At 34.5% G+C, this 24,756-nt stretch overlaps 2 protein-coding genes across 4 annotated transcripts in view; one reads left to right on the top strand and one right to left on the bottom strand.

The window, feature by feature from the left end:
- Positions 1 to 24,756, bottom strand: part of LOC123869925 — a 206,677-nt gene that overhangs the window by 67,456 nt on the left and 114,465 nt on the right. For all 3 annotated transcript variants that reach the window (XM_045913042.1, XM_045913023.1, XM_045913033.1), the window contains exon 3: positions 16,405 to 16,562. In XM_045913042.1, the coding sequence (XP_045768998.1) occupies positions 16,405 to 16,562 (158 nt within the window). The remainder of the gene's footprint in view (positions 1 to 16,404; positions 16,563 to 24,756) is intronic.
- On the top strand, positions 1,159 to 2,175 carry LOC123869947. The gene has a single exon (XM_045913067.1). It carries the CDS (start codon positions 1,222 to 1,224, stop codon positions 2,119 to 2,121), a length of 900 nt encoding a protein of 299 aa, XP_045769023.1. The 5' UTR covers positions 1,159 to 1,221; the 3' UTR covers positions 2,122 to 2,175.

The raw sequence follows: 24,756 nt of genomic DNA, 5'->3' as shown, positions 1-24,756 counted from the left end.
TATGTAAATTACACCAGCATTCACATGTCAGTACCAGGTTCACCAACAAAGTAACAGATCATTAGTGCATGCGAAAGGCGATAGGCGTGGCGTGCAAAATTAGAGTATGACAAGCCTCTAATGCAGGAACAACTGTGAACACGAACCCAGCCGTGGGCAGAATCGCCACAAGAGATCAGTAATAAAACACGGCAGCTACCTTAACTAGCCCACGTGCGCTCGACCATCAGATTGTGCACATTTGCATATATTGACAGCTTTAGACTAGGAGAGGACGGCTAATGTTGAATAGAAGCCCTGTTAGCTCATGTCCATAGCAAAGGTCATGATGTGGAACGAACAAGAAGCTTATTTTCGTTTAATGCATTGCAAGTCCTGAGGATGCAGGTATTGGAGCGAAAGTATTATGTTTTGCAGCAAGTTGAAGTGCTATTAGTTACTTGCTTTTCGCATGTGTATAGTTGCAGAAGGCTAGGTGGTGCATACTGCATTTTGCATGTTGTGTTATGCAGATTGATTTATTTCTTGTGCGTCATGAACTTCTGCATATTTATGCATTCTTCTAACCAAGTCTTACCAATTACACAAAAATATAATAGAATATAACATCTATTTACTGTACAGTAAGTATGTGTTACGGACTGTTAACTTTAAAATAAAGAAAATTTTGAATTTCTTTCACAGTAAAGTTATCAACGACTTTACAATTTTCACGATGCAGTGCGCTCCGTAAAGAAAAACCTATGAACTTTATCTTAAACTTCGCAAATCTTTTGATTATTGCAAACTACTAACACGTTAAGTTTTATTTACGTCCATTCTAAGCAAAGTTACGTTTCGTTCATAATCGCCGTTTCAGTAAGCTTTAGACACTAGAATAAAGTCTCTCTGACTATATTCTAGTCAGAGAGACAAATAACTAAGAGTTAGCACCTAACTCACCACTTTACCTACGTCCATACAATAATGAACACTATGTTACCAGGCTAAAGACCTGTTGTTCTCTCTTGTAAAATACATAAACTTGTGTATCTCAGCAGCATTAACCATCGCATGCGCAAATTGCATTAAATCTTAATTGAATTCCTACGAGTTGTTAGAAGTCGAATTGGCCGTTTTAAAAATTAGATCTAGCACGCAACTATTCTATTCAGTGCTAGTCTAGTGGTGCGACGCGCGTTGATTTTTATTGTGTCATTGCGTTTCTATTCGGATTGCATCATGTCATCTCAGCGTAGCTTGAGCTCATCTTCGGATCCATTGAAACATGCTTCTTCGGAGTCAAACATTGCGGAGATACAGGATGATGCTAGTATTTCTGTTGCTGAAAACAATAGTGCGGTACGTTCCAAACGCAGGCTGCGCGACACTGAAGACATGATTATGTCTAACAAGGACTTCATGGCTGTATTTACAAAGTGGCAGTCAGCCCAAGATACCAAATACTCGAAATTATTACAGTCTCTGAATGAGCTAAAATCCCAAAATTCGGATATTAAAAAATCGGTTGAATTTATGTCACACAAATATGACGAGATGCTCGGGAGACTTTCATTTCTAGAAACTGAAAGACAGGATTATAAAAAGAGTATAAACAGGCTAGAAAATAAAATAGAAGTTCTAGAGCGAAATGCACGTATAACAAGCGTCGAAATAAGAAATATACCCTTGAAACAGAAAGAAACAAAGGAAGCTTTATCTCAGATCGCTCTTAACATTGGTGGTACTTTGAATGTACCGATGCAAACATCGGACATTAAGAATATTTTCAGAGTAAACACAAAATCCACTACAAAACCGATAATAGCCGACTTCACTACTGTTGCTATGAAGGATAAATTTATTAGCTGTTTTAAGAAATACAACCAACAAAACACAAAAGAAAAACTGAATACTGCAAATATAAAAATAGAAGGACCCTCGAAACGTATTTATATTTCGGAAAACTTGACAGAAAAGACCCGTAAACTTTTTTACCAAGCTCGTGAATTTGCACGTAATAATGCATTTACATTTTGTTGGACATCCTTTGGTAAAGTTTACCTACGAAAATCTGAAGGCTTGCCACAAATAATTATAAACAGCGAACAAGATTTTGAAAAAATACCACCACACAAGTGACTAAATGGATTCAGTTTTTCTTTGTGTTATAGAATAAAGTCGTTAAAACCTAATTTAACCATGTTTCTGTATGTATTATGTATGTGTAACACTAATAATAATAACTATAAGTTGCCTCAGTGTGTAACATACCTTAACTATACACACACAATACACACTCATACATCGTACTCTGTGACATCGAGATTTTATACCGTACACACGACACTATACTACAATCATACCTATTCATTACAAAATGTAATAAACACCACAAATCAGTGCGAAAATTATACCAACTTATATAATATTTATAGTATATCAGTTCAAACTACTGTTACTGCAAGTCGTTTAACTGGCAAGCGGATCTTGTTTACCCACACGGGAAATTATTATAAAAATACCTACATGTTCACTATAAAAGATCATAATTACCTTTTTTCTTTTGTTAAGTATGGATTCAAATAAAATTTTACATGATATAGATAACAGCTTAATACCTTTTTGCTCATATTGTGACGACCCCTCGAGTTGTGCTAGCTTATTAAAATATTATAACCATCACAATACCAATACATTGGCCATACTTTGTGTTAATATTAGAAGCATAAACTGTAATCTAGACCTATTCTTAGCATTTGTAAGTAGCATAAACCTAACTATGGACATACTCGTCTTGACCGAATGTTGGACAAACTTGTACTCTGATCCGCCAACAATTAATAATTATAATTTATTTTATACAAAAAATAGTATCAACCAAAACGACGGGATTGTTGCATATGTTAGGCATAATCTTGAGGTAAGTGCATATGAACCAACTATCTTAGACGGTAATTGCTTAGTGCTTGAAGTGAGTAATTTATATTCGATTATATGTACATACCGCCCTCCCTGTTTTTCTAACCCAACTAATTATTTAAACTCTCTAGACAGTATTATTAATAATTTAAAGTTGAAACAAAACATTATCCTCACAGGTGACGTGAACATAGATATATTGCCTAGTAATATAAAAGGTTTGTCTTCTGAGTACCTAAACTTAATGGCTTCTTATGGTCTTGAACAAGGTATCAATCTACCGACTAGGATAAATACTTCCATAGATCACTTCATGGTTAAAACAACAGGTAGGTGGCAAACCCTAGTATTTGAGCAGTTAACTGACCACTCGCCCATACTTTTGTACCTCTCCAACATTAAAATTCACAAAAAGAGCACACAAAATAACGTAGTTATCATGAATAAAAATGCTATTAGAGAGTGCTTGTCGACACAGTCCTGGGATGAGCTCTATTCACTAACTGAGGTAAATTCCATTACAGAAAATTTTGTTACTAAATTACAAGAATTAATTGATAAAAATACAATAATTAAGAAAATGCCTAAGAAGAAGCTACCCCTTAAACCCTGGATTACAGTCAGTGTTGTTCAGTGCATACGAAAAAGAAACAGATTGTACATACAACATAAGCGTTCCCCAAATAATGTCGAGTTAAAAACAAAATACATAAGTTATAGAAATATATGTAATAGAATTTTAAAATCATTAAAAAATAACTACTATAAAACACAATTAGCAAGCAGTAATGGTAATATCTCAAAAACTTGGAATATTGTCAAAGAACTATGCTATAGTAACAACAAAAAGTCCTCAGGTCCATTACTCAAAATTAAACCAGGTGAACCTGTAGAATCTCTTAATGAAGTAAATAAATACTTTACATCTGTCGGAAATGATCTAGCTTGCACGATTCTTAAAAATATAAAAACAACACAGTATGACTTAGCAGGCAAGGCTGTCAATCTAGCGAATTCCCCGTGTGATTCCTTCTCATTATACTTAACAGATTCCTCTGAAGTTAAAAACATAATATCGAGTCTCAAAAGCAATAGTGCACCAGGCTGGGACAGCATAACTGTTAATTTAATCAAATTTTGTGCCGATTTTGTTGCTGACCCCATAGTCTACATATGTAATCAGAGCTTTACTACCGGAGTTGTTCCCGAATTGTTTAAAAAAGCTATTGTGACTCCTATTTTTAAGACTGGTGACAAACAATTGCCATCTAACTATAGACCCATTTCGCTCTTACCTGTTGTTGCAAAGATACTTGAAAAACTTGTTAACAAACGTCTAAAATCGTTCTTAGAAAAGAACCAAATATTATCTAATAACCAATTCGGATTTCGCGCCAAGAAATCTACGGAAGACGCTGTATTAAAATTAACTTCACTGATCACTCAACACTTAGATCGAAATAAAAAGGCTGTAGGAGTATTTCTGGATTTGCAAAAAGCTTTTGACACAGTTTCCATCCCAATATTATTGGCTCGTCTAGAAAACTGTGGAATAAGAGGATTGGCACAGAAATGGTTTTCCGACTATCTCTCTAATAGAACCCAGCAATTAAGAGTTGAAGGTTGCTTAAGTGATACGTATACCTGCTCATACGGAGTCCCTCAAGGTAGCACCTTAGGCCCTACACTTTTCTTAGCTTATATAAACGAACTATGCAATATACGAATCAATAATGCTGATGTCATAATGTTTGCTGATGACACAGTTCTCTTATTCCACGGTTCCACATGGGATGAGGTTAAAGTAAATGCAGAAATAGGCCTAAGTAAAATAATTTCGTGGTTAGAACATAGTCTTCTTTCTCTTAATACCAACAAAACCAAGTATCTTTGCTTCAGCAAAACCAAAAGTGGACGACCGCCAAATGATTTTAGAATAAGAGCGCATTGTTACCCGTGCAATCAAGATGATGGATTTATGTGTAACTGTGATTCCTTAACGCCAGCGAATACAGTTAAATACCTTGGCGTTACAATAGATGATAATATGACTTGGGTTCCACACATAGCTAACACTAGTATGCGTATTAGAAGACTTATTTACATTTTTAAAACCCTACGCGCAGTATGTAGTACGGATATGTTAATCAAGCTTTATAAATCCCTTGGCGAATGTGTCCTCAGCTACTGCATCTGTGCCTGGGGTGGAGCTGCTAAAACGCATAATCTTGAGGTTGAGCGGGCTCAACGCGCCTTGCTCAAAGTCATTAAGTTTTATCCGTTTATCTTTCCAACTACAAGATTATATGAAGATTGCGACGTACTCTCGGTAAGAAAACTCTTTATCTACCAGACTCTGCGCAGATATCACAGTGAAGCGGTTCCACTCCTACCTGCGAGTACAAGGAGAATCGACAGATGCCCTGTACCTGCAGTCAAGAGTAGTTTAGCGCGTAGACAGTACGACTTTCTTGCACCCTTCTTATATAACCTACTAAAAAAAAGAACATTGAAAGATATGACGAATAGAGACTTAAAAAGCTACGTCAAAACATGGCTGAAGAAATACGACTATGAGAATGTCGAGAAATTATTCTGCAAAAAGGATTAACAAATTAAATAAATGTAATTATTATATTTTATATTTCTTTTCACGCGCAAACGCACTCACACTCGCACACACACACACACACACACACACATTACACATACAAACACACACACACACACACTACACAAATCTCTTAGAATTGTAACTATCTATCTTTAAATATTAAGTATACCTTTAATTACGTGTTTTCAATTTAAACTTAATTTAATTATTATAAGTGGTTATATTATATTGTGCTGTACACTATATTATGGGAAGACACTGCCTCCTGAAACACAGTTTTCACTTCATCAGGAGGCAGGGCCTCACACCAAAGTCTGTAAATAATGTTCTGTTCAGATAATAAAGATTTATTTATTTATTTATTTATTTATTTATTCTAAGCTAAGTGTCAGTGGTTGATTTATCTGGACTAAGATTAAAAGGGCCAAAGAAAGTGGGCTCGAATTGCGTGGCAAAACAGATTTTCTCTTAGGAAATAAGCAAGAAATCTAAATTGTGGTTAGGAACCCGTGAGAGCTGATAATATAATGGTATTTGCAAAGAAAATTTCTATGTTGTTCTTCAATTGATTTCTACCACAAGCTTCTTGTATAATTTTAGTGTACCTAGCTTTAGCAAACTTGTACCTAAACAAACACTAAATGATTCAATCAGTCAATTTATTTATTGAGAATTTAGGTTACAAAATTAGTGGATTCTAGTGGAGAGTGAATTAGTGGATTCAAAATGCCCCTTTATCCTAAAACTTATAAATGATGAGTAATTTTTAGGTGCAAATTGAATTTTATATGAGGAGCCAAAATTGAATGAAAGCCGTGGAAGGTCTATTGTAATTGTACCACAAATCGATATCACAAACTTTGGACTCAATATTAACACAGTTTTAGACGTTTTTCTTCAACATGAGTTCAGATTTGTATTCAGTGAACCAATAAACGTCCGGATTTAAAAAGCATTTTGATAGAAAGTGTAATTATATCAAAACGTTTCATTCGCCAGCTCCTTATTTACTATGACATAAGTTTTCAGGTAGGTACATAATACTTAATATGTATCAATTTATTTAAATTATGACCTACATTTTTAGGAACAAAATTTGGAGCACGCTCAAATTGTGTAGGCGGTGAGTCTCATAAAATACGATTTACGAGTTCATAACACACACGTTGCTTGAATTATTATACTCTCAGTACATTTCATTGTTACATTTAATATTACAAAGTGGCTTGCATAAGATCTGAAACAAATTCGTTGACACTGACCAATAAGTTCGCTTGCAAAAGCCTACCTCAATGTCGTCCTACTTTCCAATCGTAGCCACAGTATAATCAAGTGGACTATAGAAATAATTTTATTATGTCACACAACCTTTTATTTAATCAGTACGAAATGAACCATATCATACATAATAATAAAGATCAAAGTTGAATGAAAGTCCGGTAATAGGAATGGCTTGTAATCGTAATCGACGGACAATAGAAATCAAGTATGTCCACTTTGTTAACTCTAGGGCAGTCTAGGGTAATATATTATATTGGTATTATAAACAATCAGAACTGATACGTGCTACTAAGTATATAGAGTTTATATTCGATTGTATAGATGATAGAACAGGATCTGACTGGCGCCAGATAGTAGCCAAAAATTACTATGGCGCCTAAGAAATATCTATGTAGGAGTCAAATCTTAAATTTAGATTAATGGTGTTGGTACCAGCTGTGGAGAATTGTTGATTTTGTATTATTAGAGAATTTATGTATGGAGACTTAATATGCAGCAAACGGGTCAAGGATTGTGATTGCAATAGACGGTGTGAGTTATGTAAATAAAACCTGTGATTAATAAATAATTATTGGACATAATGTATTTGACAAAGTCTTCAACAATGATAATATTATAATTTTTATGTATACAACTCTAAGGCTGACTAAAATTAGCTGCCAGACAATTGAAGAATGCGATGGTGGATCTTACTTCCAAAAAAGCGAAGATAAATGCGAAAGTGTATTTGTTTGTTGGCCTGTCCTTCAGTCACATCACAACGGAACAACTGATCAACGTGATTTTTTGCATGTACCTATATAATCAAAGACTTAAAAATTTCCACGAGTTTTTTTCATTCCGGAATATTAATTAAAGAATTTCCACGAGGTCCAACCAAGAACTGACTCGATTTACTTAAGTCTATTATAACATGCCATCTTTAAATATATAAAAGGAAAAGCTGACTGACTGATTGATCCATCAACGAACAGCTCAAACTACTGAAATCAGGTTGTTTGGCACGCGATAGCAATTATCACGTTGACATCCGCTAAGCAATAATTTTTGAAAATTCAACCCCTAAGGGCGTACAAAAGGAGTTTGAAATTTGTGAAGTTCACGCGGACGAAGCCACAGGCATAAGCTACTCAGCACAAATGAATCTAAACTTTGTTCTATTCCAAATTCCAGTTCCAAGGGAGGGTAAAGAAGATGTAAAAGATCATATTATTCAAATGAATGAATACATAGAATTCCCATAATGAAACGTAAGAAACAGCATTAGCATAATGTTCAATACAACCAATCAATGATAATCTCAGGTGGCTACCATATTACGCTTAATTCCACAAAAACCAAGGCCCTCTATTGTGCGACGGTACTCAGTCTCGTACACAGTGAGTTCGGCGAGAAGTAACAAAGCCAAGATATCGATAAGAACACAATAAACAATAACATTCAACTAATGTTGCAACACATAATAGTTATGCGACTGCGACCGTGGCTTGAGGATACTTTATAATACGCGTTGATTTGATGTTGACGATTATTTAGAACTAGCCGATGCCTGCAACTTCGCAAGCGTGGATTTAGGTTTTTCGAAATCCCGTGGGAACTCTTTGATTATCCGGGCTAAAAAGTAGCCTTTGTGCTAATACAGGATATTATCTATCTCCATTCCAAATTTCAGCCAAATCCGTCTAGTTGTTTTTGCGTGAAGGAGTAACAAACATACACACACACACACATACACACAAACTTTCGCCAAACATAATATTAGTGTGATTAGTGTGATACAAAATTGTTAAAGTAGAAACTGAACTTACACCCGAGCGAATCAAGGCTGGGTCAAGAAGTTCAGAATACATAAAAATCGGCTTTCAAAAGAAGTAGAACTTTCTCAATTCATTGGATTCAATGTGTTTTTCCCTATGTTTTCTTCCCTCACAGATTTCTTTTTATTTGATAAAGGCAGCCCTCGATATGGTTACATTATAATTGTATTTGCTGTGGTTTAATATTTTTTTACCAGCTGCAATAATACGCTTGCAATAACCGAATAAACCGCCGAATAAACGCAGCAGGGTAAAATGCTAAAAATAAGTTACTTTCAAAGAACCGACTAATATTGTACAATGATTACACACGGATAATGCAAGTCAGTGGAGAAAAAGACGAGAATTGGCTTAAAAGATAGATCAGCGAGCAGAAATAGAAATAGAATCATTTTACACTTATCAGAATCGTGTAATGTAAATGGATTTAGACGCGTGCCGACTTGAAATGTCGTGTGGGCAGACTGTAGAGACATTATCGACGGGGTTGGGCTTAACAACTAGGGCTGCACCTGGTGCTGGCGGCGTTAGGCGTTCTTGGCCAATTTGTTAAGCTGTGAATACATTTTGCACCACGGTTTATATGCAGTTTGGTTTGCGCAACAGTTGCCAAATCATATGCACAATTTCCACGGAAAAATCTCAAATATAGACTGGCTGCTTACTAAGTACCTATCGGAAAATAATGGTCAGAAAACTTTCTGTTGTTTTTATTCTGTGAGCATCAAAAGCGTACGTCCGATACAGTCTGCTGGGTCTAGTGTAAAATTTTTGAGCAGAGTAACTTCAAATTTTTTTCGAGTGACAATTTCTAATGATAGGTATAAGCCCAATTCTAATTTACTGTCATTTTTCGGTCCAAAACAAAGATCTAGAATAAGTATAGGTACAGGTATAGAAATAAGTATGGTACTATAAGTATAGTATATCAGTACATATTGGTTAGCTAATACTTAAGAAATACATGTTGTACCTATTTGTTACTTAGTAATATATCTTACGTTTTGAAATTAAATACGCGTACCAACCGATAGTAAGATAGGAATTAACATAGAACTAATCAGAATTAGTAGAGCAAAGGAACCTAAATTAATGTCAATAGTCGTTTAATCTATCTATCTTGAAAGTTATGCTAGCATACCTTAAAATAAACGATTATGTCATGTAATTGGAGACAGAACGGCCCGTATTGGATATTATTTAGTAGCAACAAAACGCTAGAACATTATGCAGTGAAACAAAATGATAGTTTCACAAAAGGAAGCCCAAGAACTGTGCTAAAACAAAACTTCTACAGAGAACCGTACTATGACAAAGAGTGCATTCAATTCGTACAGTCACACATAAATATCCGTCTACCCTGTATCAGATATATAAGTTATCCTTGCTTCCCTAAACGGGTCATTTTGCACTGTTTTGCACCATTTTTGTTGGCGTGACAATGTGGTTCTCTTGCGATTGTTCACCCAACACCAAAGAAGGCTTTATTTATTGCCTAGTATAGCGGTTGTAGATACTGCGATACAAAGCGTTTTGGCAGATATAGTATACACTTTAGCAAGTGGCAACACTTGTAAGGAAATTGTACATAAAATGCAGAGTACCCACTAAGATAGTGTCGATACACTTAAAACTTGAAACATACAGGCCCATGCCGGTTACAGTTTACACACTACTTGCTGTCTATACTTACATTATACTTATGTAAATATATTGTGTAAATATATTGTGATATAAGTATGAAAGCATGAAAGCATGGGTCTGAATATATTCCTATTTATATGTTGCCCTTTCATAATGCCTTAGCGGAAGAAACAGTACTAGATTTAGACCTCTCAATGTCTAAAATGGAGTTTATATAAGCTGGTTTACATGCTACCTGGCACCTAGTAGGTACCTAACTAAAAGTAAATCGCTGATCAGGTCGTAAAAGTAATTTTAAAATTTTATTCTGATGGATAAAAATTTAACAACGAGTATCATTCACGTTTTAAGAATCCAATAATTAATTTATCAATCTTAATCAATTGCTCTCTTTAACTTTAATACATGTCCATAAATATCGGCCGAGTAATAAAAAACTTAGCTATTATCACTAAGTAGTAAGATTATGAACTGTCAAACATAATAGAAAGTTATAAAGTTATCTGTGGCAATACTTGCGCCACCGTGCATATTTCGATAAATGGTTTGGGTTATAACTGGTTGCCACATATTTCAAACACAGACAACATGAAATAAACGAACATAGTTTAGGTTAGCTTTTAACCAACTATACAAGCTAATGCTAAGCTACGCGAGCTAGCTTTTTCTCCAGGCGTAAAGGATATTAATCATGTAGATTTAGGTACATCTAAAATTTTAAATCTAAAAAGACCTAGCGAAACTGGTCGATACCCGTCTTTTATACTAAGCATCAGTACATTTATGGAAATTACTGTTTACCAAAATGATGACAGAGGACGAAAGTTCAGATGATGATTTTATTCAACATTTAAAAATATATATTATTACTATAAAACATCTCAAAACGAGGAAATTTTTCATTCCATACATCATCCTAAATTATTTCAGCCTGTGGACTTCCCGTGCTGAACATAGGCCTTTCATAAAGACACTTCAGACGAAGTGGAAATCCAGAAGCTGACTGATAAAGATTTTCCAGATCATTTTAGAGTAAGGGAACAAGAAAAAAAATTATAAATATTGTAGCTAATTCTGTTAAACACAATCTCTATACTAAATTATAAATTTTATTAAATGCATTTAGTGTTATTTTTTCCGTAGCAAGCATTGTGAAAGGGATAGCAATACATTCATCACACGTTATAATATTTTATTTACCTTTAGAGACTGAGCTACTACAACAGAATTAACTACATTGACAAAACTGGTAGGTATTAATTATACCGGAGAGCCATTATCTCAAACGAAATATTACTTAAAGTAAGAACAGACTTTAGAAATTATATATTTTTTACAATATGGCTATTAACACCTAACGCATTGGTGTGCTAAACGCGTACCTAACTTGTTCTCAGGTATCATGTGGTTGCGTTAAAATTTCGCATGTTACCGTTAGATTTCAGTTAGATTTTGAGTGATTGATTGGGGTTTTTAGTTGTGGGTTAACTTTCTAACACATGTGGTTATACTGGTTAATTTTCTTGGCTTTGGACTATATCGTGTTCAATATATAGGTCCTTATTTAGGTTATAATACCGTCTGTTATTGGTTCAACGTTTCGGTAGAACTACTGTGATAATTATTTATGAAATTGGTGTTTTTGATTTGCCAGAAATATAATGATGATTATAATTATACTCTAATGGATTAACTATAATTAAGTTAATTGTTCTACTTTTGAGGTCAAGACTCCACAATCAGAACATATTTAGTAAAAGAAACTAACTGACCCAGACCCAGTGGGTGGTTTACGTTGGTATAATATCAGTCAGTCAGTTTATCAATATACAAAATATTTCCAATATTATAAAAAAAATTGAATTCTAATAGAAATAAGTATCGGCGGCAATTGATAAAAGAAATCAAAAACAAATGAAAAAGATTTTAGTTAACTATCTACTGAGTTAAAATACACTCAAGATAAAAAGTCTTTACAATAATTCGAATTAAATTTCCATTCTTCAATTAAAAGTTCGCTGCAGCATCGGATAGTCAATGCGATGACATCTCTCAAGTCGCACAATATGGCATCGAGACTTGAGAGCCGCGTAATGACACGGCAACTCGGCATTAGATCATTGTGGTAGGTTCGTGTCGGAGGTTTCTGTTTATTTTTGTTACTAACTGATAAATAAGAAGTATGTCGCTACTGGCTCATTATCGGTATATTTTATTTAAGTATTTGTTTATAAACGGTAACAATTTTAGCTGTAAAAAATAATTTTATTTTTTACAGCTACCGTTATATTGTTACCGTTGTTTAAAAGTTTAATTGTTAATTTAATAATTTTAAGTTTTTAGCGAATGTACTTGTAATTCATAAAGTAAGTTACTTTTTATACAGGATTCTTATTTTGATTTATACTTATTTAAAAAAAAAAAAAATTTTTTTTGATCGTTTTTTAATTGCCTGATATAATAATATTACATATAGCTACATATTATAGAGGAGAAATAAATTTGACATATTCAGCACAGATTTTGTATTGAAAATCTATCAAAACATCAAAAACCATTCGTCAGTTTATTCGGTGATAAAAAAAAAGTGCACTTAACAAAATAATACAGGCATAAAGTACATTATAATAATATAAATAATTTTATCGCGCAAAAACGTATATTTAGTGATGTACCTTCAATAAAAAGAAAAAGATGTAGGATTTTAGATCAAGGACACTATTTCTGAAATTTAGAAATCTAATTTCGGTTTCTCGTCGTCAATGAAAAAGATTCTCTATCAGGCTTAGAATAAAAGCTATCAGGTCAGAATGAGGACCAATTAATTCTTAAATCAAAAAATAATAAAAACCTTTTCCCGTATACATTTTTCCCCCGACAGTACAAAACTAGGAAGTGTCGCGCACGTCTCCCTATCAGATGCACACACACGAATTTAGTTCTAATGAAACCCTTACACACTGATTTAATTAGCCAGATCTAATGTATGTAGCCGGGAGCTCGCAAAGTCGCAAACAATAAAGATCGAACATTCCCTCTAATAATTAGGACTGGTTTACGGAATACGGATGTCTGATAGGAAAATGGTCCCTCCAGAGTTAATTTTATTTGAATTAATGGACTCCGGTTTATAGGAAGTGGAGTTACTGGTATTGTATTGGCTTCAGCGGCACGCGATTTATTTACTTGCGGGATTATATTCTGTTCTCTCTTAGGAGGAAGCTTTAAAGTTGTGTATATCTATTATGTAAAACATGAAAACATTTGCCATTCCTTGTGATGGGATATTCCTCTTCAACGCAACACCTATACAAAGGTTGTTTTGAAGTTAAATAAATAAATGTACCATATACGGGCCTACTACGGGCGGGATAGGACTACTACCTATGTTTGTGTGCGTAAAATAGCAAAATCAGTCACTTAAGTAGTAACAGATATTCTTAACATTATGAAACGATTCAGTATTAGACCGTATAATTAAATATAAACGGGACCAAAAAAAAAAACAAAATACCTAAGTTTTTATTAACAAAATCACCAAACGTACTTCTACAATTAGATATTAGATACCTATGTTAGGACTTAGGTTCATACATATTAATTGGCGTATATAATTCGTGCTCATTGCTGAATTAGACAACAGATAAAAACGCACGAGGGTTGAAGAGAGTAGCAGCGCTCTAGAAATCACTCTAGTATCTTAGTTTTAAGTCTTCTTCTTTATGTAACTTTAGATAGGAACTTAAGTATATAACGTAGTACTTTTTTTACATATAGGTATATCCATAAATATCTTACCCATAATCATAATAGACCTAACTTCATTTTTTTCCACCATTTTATAAAGGTACTTCTAGTGCTTCTAGCTTCCGTGTGCCTAGAAATTGTCAATTAAAAAAAGTTTAGACTATACCGGAAGAGAGTGAATCTGGTTCGGTCTCAATTCACTATGCTCCAACAATTATCGCATCGGTTGCGCAATTGTTGTTAACAAGCTCTATTAACAATACTACTATTACGAAGCGATCCATTTGAACTAGATTGTCGCTTTTTTTTAACGATAACAGGTTAGGTTGATCACGATTTTAACTGTTAGCCAGTGAGGATTTTATAGAGCTGGAATATCAGCATCGTAGAGTCAATTCCATACAGCTATGCAATATTGTACCAAAACGTTCGTCTAAAGATGATGTCATCATCATCATGATTATTCGATCACCGGCTCACTACTGAGCACGGATTTCTGCTCAGAATGAGAAAGGTTCTGGCATGCTCCACTGTGCTGGTCAAGTGAGGGTTGTCAGACCTAACACACCTTTGTATTGGCGGCGATGGGTTGAGACGACGATTGACAATGAAATTTTTTAAGTAAAAATGTCGAGACAAACATACCGATATCGAAACATCCTATGTACCTTGAAGATGAAGCCATCAGTGGCTAGTTATCATAACTAAACATCTGACATGTTGTCTAGAGGGGTGACAGTCCAAATATTTTGTAAGCAATGTCGGCCATATTGAGCAATCACTTACTTTAGTAGCTGTGTCCACACCAAGCACACATGCTCCCTAGCCAAATGTTTGATCGACGTTCACTGCCTCGTAGTTATTTGAGCTCACACTCAATGTTACAAGGTAAACTGAACCATGCGTCCCGTGTATGTGCCCTGCCTATTGCCACTTCAGCGTCTCAACCCCTTGAGCTATGTCAGTTACTCTGGTTCTCCTACGGATCTCCTTTAACAGGGCTCTCTCCGTCACTTACTCCATACAATCGTAGTCCCAATTTCATTTGAATATTAAGCAAACCAAAGTCCATCAAATTTTGTAGACATATTCTAGAAATTAATATCTGTGCCTGTGGTGTTTTAGATTTTCTAAAAATATGTAGTTTTAAAATTACAGAGGCTCAAAGATTTGTATGTGAATTTTTAAGACCGCGTAAGTTTAAAACCGAATATTTTAACGGAAATCTGGAAAACCACAGGCATAGATATTCGTTTCTACAAAATTCAATTGAGTATGATTGGTTAGTATTCCAATGAGAGAACTACGTTTGTATGGGGCGAGTGACGGAGAGGCCCTTAATTCCTACCCTAATGCAGTGGACGTGCACTGCACGGGTAGCTTCCCCTCATTTCTGATTCGGTCCCGTAGAGACATTCCAAGCATAGCTCACTCCCTCGCGATTCACTTTGAGCTTTATGACGCCCCTTATTAGCGACCATGTCTCGGATCAATAATAATATGGCAAATCATCACTAGCACGTGGCACCACAATTTTTTTGAAGACTGGTTGGCACTGTTGAATTTTGTGTGGTCACAGCCAATCGAGTAGAATGAATAAATCATTGTAATCGCTTAAAATGTAGTCTAGCAGCTGTAAGCCCTTGGCAACTTATCTAGCCTTGTTTGAATCTAGGTTCCTGTATATTTTACAAGCTTGCTTTAATTGGACTGTTGATTGCTGATTTATTCGACTGAGTAGAATTAGGGCCGCATGTTTGAAACATTTGTAAGGCTACATACTGCATTTAGATACATATATAAATTATATAAAACTTGGGTTTTATATTATCTATTTTATCTAGGCACTCATATTAATATGATAATATTGTTGAACCCGAACCATGTTAAATTCCAAAAACCTTAAGGAACTAAGAAACATTAAGAGGTAGATTTTCAATTGTTTCCAAAGCAATGTGTAGCAATTCTAGAAGATGATTGCAGAAATTACAACAATCAAAACCAAAAAATTAAAATCCCTGCCTTGCCTAAAATAGGTAGGTAGGTAATGGGTAATAACTACAAGTTATAATTTTCAAAAGTAAATTATTGGTTTAAAGCACATTATTTAAAAATTATTATTTAACATGTAAATGTGTACTTTTGACCCCCCGCTAATAAATGAAATTATACATAAATGGCACTGCTTTTGAAGTCGGTTCAACTTTAAAAAAACTTTAGAAACTCAATAAAGATTCAAAGGCAGCGCCGTTTACAAAATGCTGTGACAACTGACAGAACTAGATTTTCGGGAAATACTTCAGACCTCAGTAAAGGGGTAGCGCGGGGCCAAAAAACATGCATTTTCATACACATGAAGTCCTAGCAATGATATTTTAGAGATCTAAAAAATAATCCTACCTCATTCCGTCGAATCCGTCGTCCGAACCGTTTATAGTGAGCACGGGTGCTCGCGCGTACGCTTTCGCCACCCGTCGGTTCTTTTCGAAAACTATCACCTTCGCCCAGATCTCGTCGTCGATCTGTGTCCATTTATCCAGCACTTCCTGTATGTGTTCCTGTTGACAAAGAAACAAAATTGTTATACAGTTAGTCTCAACCAGAGTAATTCCATTATTCGAGATTAGTTTATAATTATCAAACTAGATGGCGCCACACGGCTATAACGTCGTGGTTTAGCTTTAGTACTTCAAGAAGTGTATAGGACTTCAACTGTGTGAGGACACCAAACATCGTGAGGAAATTTGTACTATTTTTGACATCGTTTGTCCACTACATGGTAACAACGATTATTATATCTGAAAAGCTTCCATCTAATAAGAAGTTAGGTGATAGGGGGTCACACGTTACGTTAGGGGGAACGTACACGGGGTACGTTGCTAACTGTTTATAGTTTTAAATAATCTTATTAGAATAATTATGTTTTTTTTTCGATTGGAGCAAGTTAATGCTGGGATCTTTCATCTTTGTGAATTGCTACGTTTAGTCCAGTATTGAAATACTCGAATCTCAAACAAGTTATTCGGCGGGAAAATAATTGAACCTCAATAAGCGAAAGTACTTTAGTGATAAATGATAATTTCGTTCGTCTGAATCTAGTCTAAATACCTACAGCTCAGCAACATAACTTAGGCATCTTATTAAACATCCCAAATCAGAACAAAAGCGTACAAATCCCAAAACACATTTTTACAGTCCAAGTTATCTTTTAATCACGCAATTTAAAAGGACTTTGCTCGGTTACAAAATGGCGCACTCCAAAAACAACCTTGCTTTGTGGCGAGGTGTTTTTAATGTTTTTATGGAAGATTACCACAGTTTAGACATAATCCCGATGTGGCAAGTTGGCAGTTGCAGACGACATACTGGCGTAACGTCATGCTCTAGTAATTCCGCCAACATTGATCATAAAAAACTTCAAGGCATTTAATCAGCATGGCCTCTTACACTATAGTACGTATTAAAATATAGTTACGGAGCTATTATTCTGAGCTTTATAGGTACGGAACCCTTCGTATGCGAGTGCGACTCGTGCTTGACCAGTTTTTTATGTTTATACTTTAAAAAGGATAACAATCTCCCTCAAATCCATTGAGGAAAAACACAAAAGCTATTTTTGCGAGTGACAACAACGAAATTTTACCTAGGTAGGAACTTTTACGTTTTTTCATTCAAGCATAATTGTTGAAAAATTTTAACAACTGAAAGATTGTAAAATTAAAAGCAATTGGAAGTGATAACTGTGACAATAACAAAACAAATCCATACAACAACAAACTAAACAAGTGTAAATTAAAAATTTATAACACCCCCGACAAGTGAATGTTACAGTAACTAGAAAAGAACTGATAACTTTCAAAGCTTTCAAACGGCTGAGCCGATTTTGTTGCATCATAGCTAAGAACACTCTCGATCAAGCAAATGATTCAAACAAAAAAAAATCTAAATTAAAATACCCCTCTTTTTGGGTCGGAGGTTAAAAAAGCGAAGCGCACAGTTTCAATTAAACAATTATAAACCGAACTCTATACTTAGTTAGTAGGTAATTGAAATTGCTAATTTTTTAGACGAATTCATTGAGCGCGGCAATGATAATAATAATTATGTAAATGAGCAATCCGTTTATTCAATTGTTTTGCAGTAATTACTCAAACGGTTATTTGCGTGGTTTTCGCTCACAGACAGACGGCGAGCTTCACTTTCGATTTTATACAGCTATCACACAGCTGTTGGTAGCATGAAAGTGGCTTATGATTGCTGTTATTATTTGTGCTAACAAAAAATATGCTACCCGTCGGCTTGTAAGTGTTTCTAGTTTCGTGTTTGTATACCGGTATTTTGTTTTGAAGTTTTTCCTAAGATTTATTAGAGTTTATCTGCTTTAATCAGTTGATCATAAATTCTGGTAGGTAACCTTTTCGTGACAACCTATTGTTTTATATTTTTGGACTTTGTTTTCATAACATTAATCAGTTAACGGCTTATAAATTATTACTTATCAGTAGTTTCAACCTAATGGTTAAAATATCAATCAAGAACAGAAGATGTTATTATGCTTTAGGCATAATACCCACTATGGTTAATTAACATAGGTTCCTACACAAACACTAATGTTCTAAACCATGCTGCAAGGTACAAAATGGCACTGCTATATCACTGACATAACTAATCGAAGACACTTTCTCTCTATCATTGGCTGAATCGACTTCATTAGGTACTATCGTCGAAGTGAACTATTGCGCATTTCAGTCATCTCATTTTGACATCTATATTGTATTTTCTATATACATAACAATAATAACAGCACAGACGTTTGTTTGTTGAAAATCTCTTCTGAATATATAAAAGGTGGCTGACTGACTGACTGATCTATCAACGCACAGATGAAACTACTAGACAGATCGATCTACAGGATAGCTATTATGACGTAGACATCCGTTAAGAAAGGATATTTGAAAATTCACCCTCTAAGGGGTAAAATAGAGATCTAAAAGTCTAGTCCTGCACAAAACACCAAGCGTCTCAATAGTCAGTGATTGAAAAAAGGGATCGCTCAGGATATACTTAGTGGGCAATAGGAGCTTTAACTTTAATGTGGACTAGTTTTTCAGTCCCATTGAATAAGCCCATGTTGAAATCTAGTAGGAATACCGTCGAAGGGAGTTGGTTTGCATGTGCGTAGAAAAAAATATCTGGCACAACAGGCGGCGCACCAGAAACCCAGGTTATTTGTGACAATGTTCATCAATAAATATTCATCATATCATCATGATCAACCCACGCCAGCTCACTACAGAGCACGGTTCACCTCTCAATAATCATTAAGAGGGGGTCTCTCCGTCACTCGCTCCATACAAACGTAGTTCCAATTTCATTTGAATATTAAGCAACCAAAGTCCATGAAATTTTGCAGAGATATTCTATAAGTGTAGTTATAGTATGTAGTAGCGTAGTTAGTAAGTGACAGAGAGAGCCCTGTTAAATACTGATACGCAAAGTAATGGTCTTAATCTATACTAATAAATAAAATTGGAGTGTCTGTCTGTAATTTCGAAATAACTACCTCATATTAAGCTCATAGGGTTATTTGAACGATACCTTAACTGAATCACACGTTTTTAAAATTTTTGTCTGTCTGTCTGTCTGTCTGTTTGAAAAGGCTAATCTTCGGAACGGCTGAACCGATTTTAACGGGATTTTCACATACAAGTAGAGGGTTGACCAGGGTGTAACATAGGCTACTTTTTAACCGACTTTTAAGAAGGGAGTTGTGTTTTTCTACTATGTACACCGAAATCTCCGAGATTTCTGAACCGATTTGCGTCATTTCTTTTTTAATCGATAGAGGAACCAACTCCTCAATTCTGATGCTGCAGGGGATCTGACCAATCCACGCGGGCGAAGCTGCGGGCATCAGCTAGTAGTTCATAAACATTTTCGCTAATGTGTCTGGCTATCTACAATCTAGAGCATTGTGATGGAGACGCCATCTGTACTCCACTTTGTGAATAAGGCTCGTTAGTGTCAAAGCTGAGGTTTTGTATTTATTCGTACTGAATCAGTCATGCTTGATCATTGGCCTGATTTATGGGTATCGCTTTTTATGCGAGCCCTACATAGGGTCTTAATAAGCTGTTTCTGCTATTGAGTGATGTCTATCGGCTTTGAATGTACCCAAGCGATTGCGACAGATCTATGCTCGTGTTAAACACTTTATAGTTATTTAGGTGATTATAAAGTGGTAGGCTTAGATAAATTATGCCACATTAGGTGGCAGGCAATACAATCAAGCTAGGTTTAAAATTGGCCAACAAACATCAATTTTTTTTATAAATACATATTAATATCGAAGTATTTCGCTGGATTAAATGAATGGACATAACACGAAAAAAAAGTTGAGTTTATTTATTGAATAACTGAAGAGCTGTTTAAAAATAAAACAAAATATTTAACCTGAATTTTTGGAGAAGTAAAGCTGAACAGAAGAGTGTAATAATAATTTGTGATTTTGCATAGGTACTCCTTGCAACGTTGATCTAAGAAAGGATTTTCAAAAATTCAAATTCCAATCGAGTGAATTCAGATTGGGACTGTTTATGTATTTAAAATAAATGCAGCCATGAAAATAAGATCTTTAAAACAGATTTTTTTACAAAATGTAAGAGGTCAGTCCAACGGTACAAAGTAATATAGACATTTAGTCTTTGGTTTTTTATAGTTAGAAACATAATAAGATCCTTTATATAAACATCATATATCGATTCATCATCTTATTTTCATGTAATAGGTATCTTTAGAAAAAACCAGCAATCAATCACGTAATGTAGGATGGATTATAAAAACATAACACAAGGCCTACCACAACTTAGCAACACTTCGATTAGTTAATAATTCATAACTTAGATCAATTAAATCAACTAGGCTTTATTGATTTATGTAATGCTATGATAAACTTGCGACTCCTAACTTCGATCGATATAGGTACCTACCTATTTTAAATTTTGAATTTCAGCGCGTTTTCTCTACCTCTGTAGGTATAAAATAAAACTTGTATTTAAATTAAACTAAAAAGTAAAACGCCTTCGAAGGCACTGAAAAGTATTGAATACTAGATGATGCCCGCGACTCCGTCCGCTTGGATTTAGATTTTTTTAATCCAGCGTTCCCCGCGATAAAAATTTACCCATGTCAATTTCTGGGACGCCTAATGTGCCAAATTTCATATAAGTCGATTAAACAGATAGGCCTTTAAGAACTTTGATTTTCCGGGATAAAAAGTAACCTATGCCCGTCGCCGGGATGTAAGCTAACTCTGTATCCAGTCTAGCAGACAAACAGACACACTTTCGCATTTATAATATTAGTATGGATTATTTAAATTATGTAAGAACCTATTTCAAACCAATTTATTATAAACTAAAGAACAAAAATCAAAACATATTTTAACGTATATTATAATATTATTAGTATAACTCCTAGGCACATAATAATATGGAGCGGAACTCAATATTTTTTTTACACACCTATAATACTTAGGACATAAAATTCAAATAAGAAATCATATCCGCCATTGTATCATACCTACATCTACTGTAAGTCACCGAGTGACAAACGTTATTGCAATCTCAGTAAACGTAATTAACGCCAATATTTTGTAATAGAAGATAATAATTATTATTATTCATACTATAAAATGTAATTACATATATCATAATGGCGCTTATGTAGTAAGTTACTGTTAGCTGTATCATAAAACAGCTATAATATCTTGCTGCAATCTTATTTTCCTTAATCTGTGAGTCCAATATTTGTATACTTAATATGTAGATATGTATGTAAAACGTTAATTTTGTGAGATATTTGTGTCGTAATTTTCCCAAAAGTCTTTCTGTAAACGAGGACTATAAAGTTGACCGCACACCGGTACGAGAGCCGCAAATAATACAGTTGTCTTTGGCGCGTCTTGTCGCGTGGAAAGTGCGTTCTTGGTCCTATATTCTTTGAGGTTTTTGTACCATTTCTTGCTTGTCTACTCCGTAAAGATACAGTATAAAGAAAAAAGCCTGTCAACGTGTAAACGTTGTTTCTGAATTGCGACAAGATCCTCTCATGTTTGTATGAGAACCCACTAAAGACGCAAATGTACGCCAAGTGGCCCTGTACAACATGTACAACATGGCTGAGTTGAAATGTTAGATCACTGTGGTTTAAATGTCAACGAAAAGAGCAAAGATTTGTAATCAAAAGACGAAGTTAAACAAAAAAATAATGGGCCACCAATATAAAATTAGCTTAATTGATAAATTATTACGTAGGTACCTAAAAAGTGCATTTTTCGATACACCTTTTTTTATTACATTAGTATTGGTCCCAAAACGACAAAAATAACGTTCGAATGTAGCACAGGACATCGATATCTGTTTAAAAGGACATCTAAATTCTAAATGGATTTTTAAGGAAAATATATTATGTAAATTGCTTTGGTATGGTATTTTAATATACAAGAGGTATTAGGGAATGTGTCAATGTAGAGAATATTATTATGAAAATCCATTTACATTTAATTTTATTTACTTTTGCACCTTTAAAAAAAGGGGGACCCCTTTTTTGTTTTTGTAAATTGTTAGCATTAAAATGAGTGCGCTCAATGCAATATTATTATGTTAGAAAAATATATAGACGCAGAGCTTGGTCATCCATTCGGTTATCGACGTAACACCTAAGTTCTAAGTTCACAAAGTGCAATAGTTCTAGCAATTAATAATGATGTGAGACACGCATGACATTAAGAGAATAAAATAAAACATGTTCCATATAAGGCAAGGCCGTTAGAGGCAATTTATATAATTAAATACCTAAGATTAAGTAAGCTTTTGGCATGCGGACTTTGTTTTGTAATCGAAATTATATATCTAGTTGAAAGGTTTCGCTTGTATAATGTACCTACATCTACGTTTATTTTTATTCGTTTAGTAAATTATGCCTAGTAATAAAACAAAATTAAGATTAAATAAAATTGACATAGTATTTAAGTAATAGAATTCGATTCTAGTGAAACATTCGATTAATAAAATTAGGTATACTTACATTTTCTAATTAAGGTGACTGACTGATATATAGCATGCAAACAGCTATTACGTAAACATCCGCTAAGAAAGGACTTTTGAAAATTCAATTCATCCAATTCAAGGTGGTCAAATTGGGGTTTGAAATCGTGTAGTCCACGCAGACGAAGTTGCGGGCATAATCTAGTCGTACTATAAAGGTGTCTGTCCTTTGCGCTGGAGCAGAGCAGAAATGACGTATTCGGCAGACCAATCAGATTATTATTAAAAGAACACGTAATAAAATTATCACGTCATCTTTGAAAAATCTGATTGTCAACCAAGCACATCTCCACTCACTACACTACTTCAGTTGACAGGCACTCTAACATTCTTACCGACCTAAAATTGTCATACACACAACTTTCACGAAAAGAACTTATTTATCAAAACCATTACTTTGATTAACTTTATAGTAAAAAATTTAAATCCTGACTCAGGTATCTTTTGAATTGATCGCACACTGGCTCAAGGGCCGCAATACAAAAGTACCTACCTACTTTTCAATATAGATTACAAGGGATATTCCTACCACTGCTGATTTCCGTATCGCATTTTTAGTGCACATCTTGTTACTTGTTTCACAGTATGCGATCATTTTAATTTTATGTTGTTCAAACGACCTTCACTCTCAATTTCGCAGCTGAAGTCATCGCCATATACCGAAGTAATAATTTATAGGGAGTAAAAAATTCATAATTGACCCGTAATTTATAAAAAAGCTCAAGTTGGTAGCTGAAGTAAGAATAGAAAACTTAATATGTACATATGTTCCTACACACCTGTTAGTACCTTCCGCATTCTCATAATGCACTATATTTATTATACAATTAAAAGCCTTAATAAAAAGCAATAAGGTATGATATTGTTTGAAGGTAGTTTCGAATGTTGCTCTACATAAACAAACAGTTAAATGAAGGCCTTGCGGTCAAGTTTCCGTAATGTTCTTGTATTAGACTGGTCCTGATGAAGAATGTAGGCTGTCAACTTGGATGAGTTACTTGAGTTTATATGTTTTCAACCTTGTGCCTTAAGTAATAAAGAAGTCCATATCGCGACACATCTCTATAGAAATAAGTACATAATTATACAAAAAAAAAAAAATTACTTTAAGTGTACAGTTATTTTTTAAGAGAACCAATAAAAACACATAATAAATAAAGTAAACATATTTTGTTTTTTGTACTTGACTTTGAAAGCAAACTACTCACTACAAATTATAGATGTACCTATATTTAAAACTAGATAGCTACCACTTTTTGTCTTTCTCAACCTCAAGATTCGTTAGAATCCAAACAGCATCATCATCTTAACATTCTCAACCCATCGACGGTTCTATATACTAATCATGTATCTCCTCTTAAAATGAGAAGCTGAACAAGAGCTGATTGGCAGAATTTCACTCACTTTGGAAAACATTACGGAGAACTCTCAGGCATGCAGGTTTCCTCACAATGGCTTCCTTTACCGGTAAAGCAAGTGATATTTTTAGTTGAGTTAAGTGTTATTTTTTTTTTTAATAAAAATGAAATAAAATTTAATTGATAAAAACGCACGTAACTCCAAAATGTTACAAAAATGCGTGCCCGAGATTCTGCCCAAATATTCAGTCGCCTTATGAAACAGCATGATTTGCTTTCTATTAAGC

This window comes from Maniola jurtina, chromosome 2, assembly GCF_905333055.1.
Source record: "Maniola jurtina chromosome 2, ilManJurt1.1, whole genome shotgun sequence".
NCBI lineage: Eukaryota > Metazoa > Arthropoda > Insecta > Lepidoptera > Nymphalidae > Maniola > Maniola jurtina.
Note: the sequence above shows the minus strand (reverse complement) of the source record. Positions and strands in the feature narration are given on the sequence as shown.

Excerpts from the sequence above, each read along its gene's own strand:
- LOC123869947 (XM_045913067.1), top strand. The coding sequence starts at position 1,222 with ATGTCATCTCAGCGTAGCTTGAGCTCATCTTCGGATCCATTGAAACAT.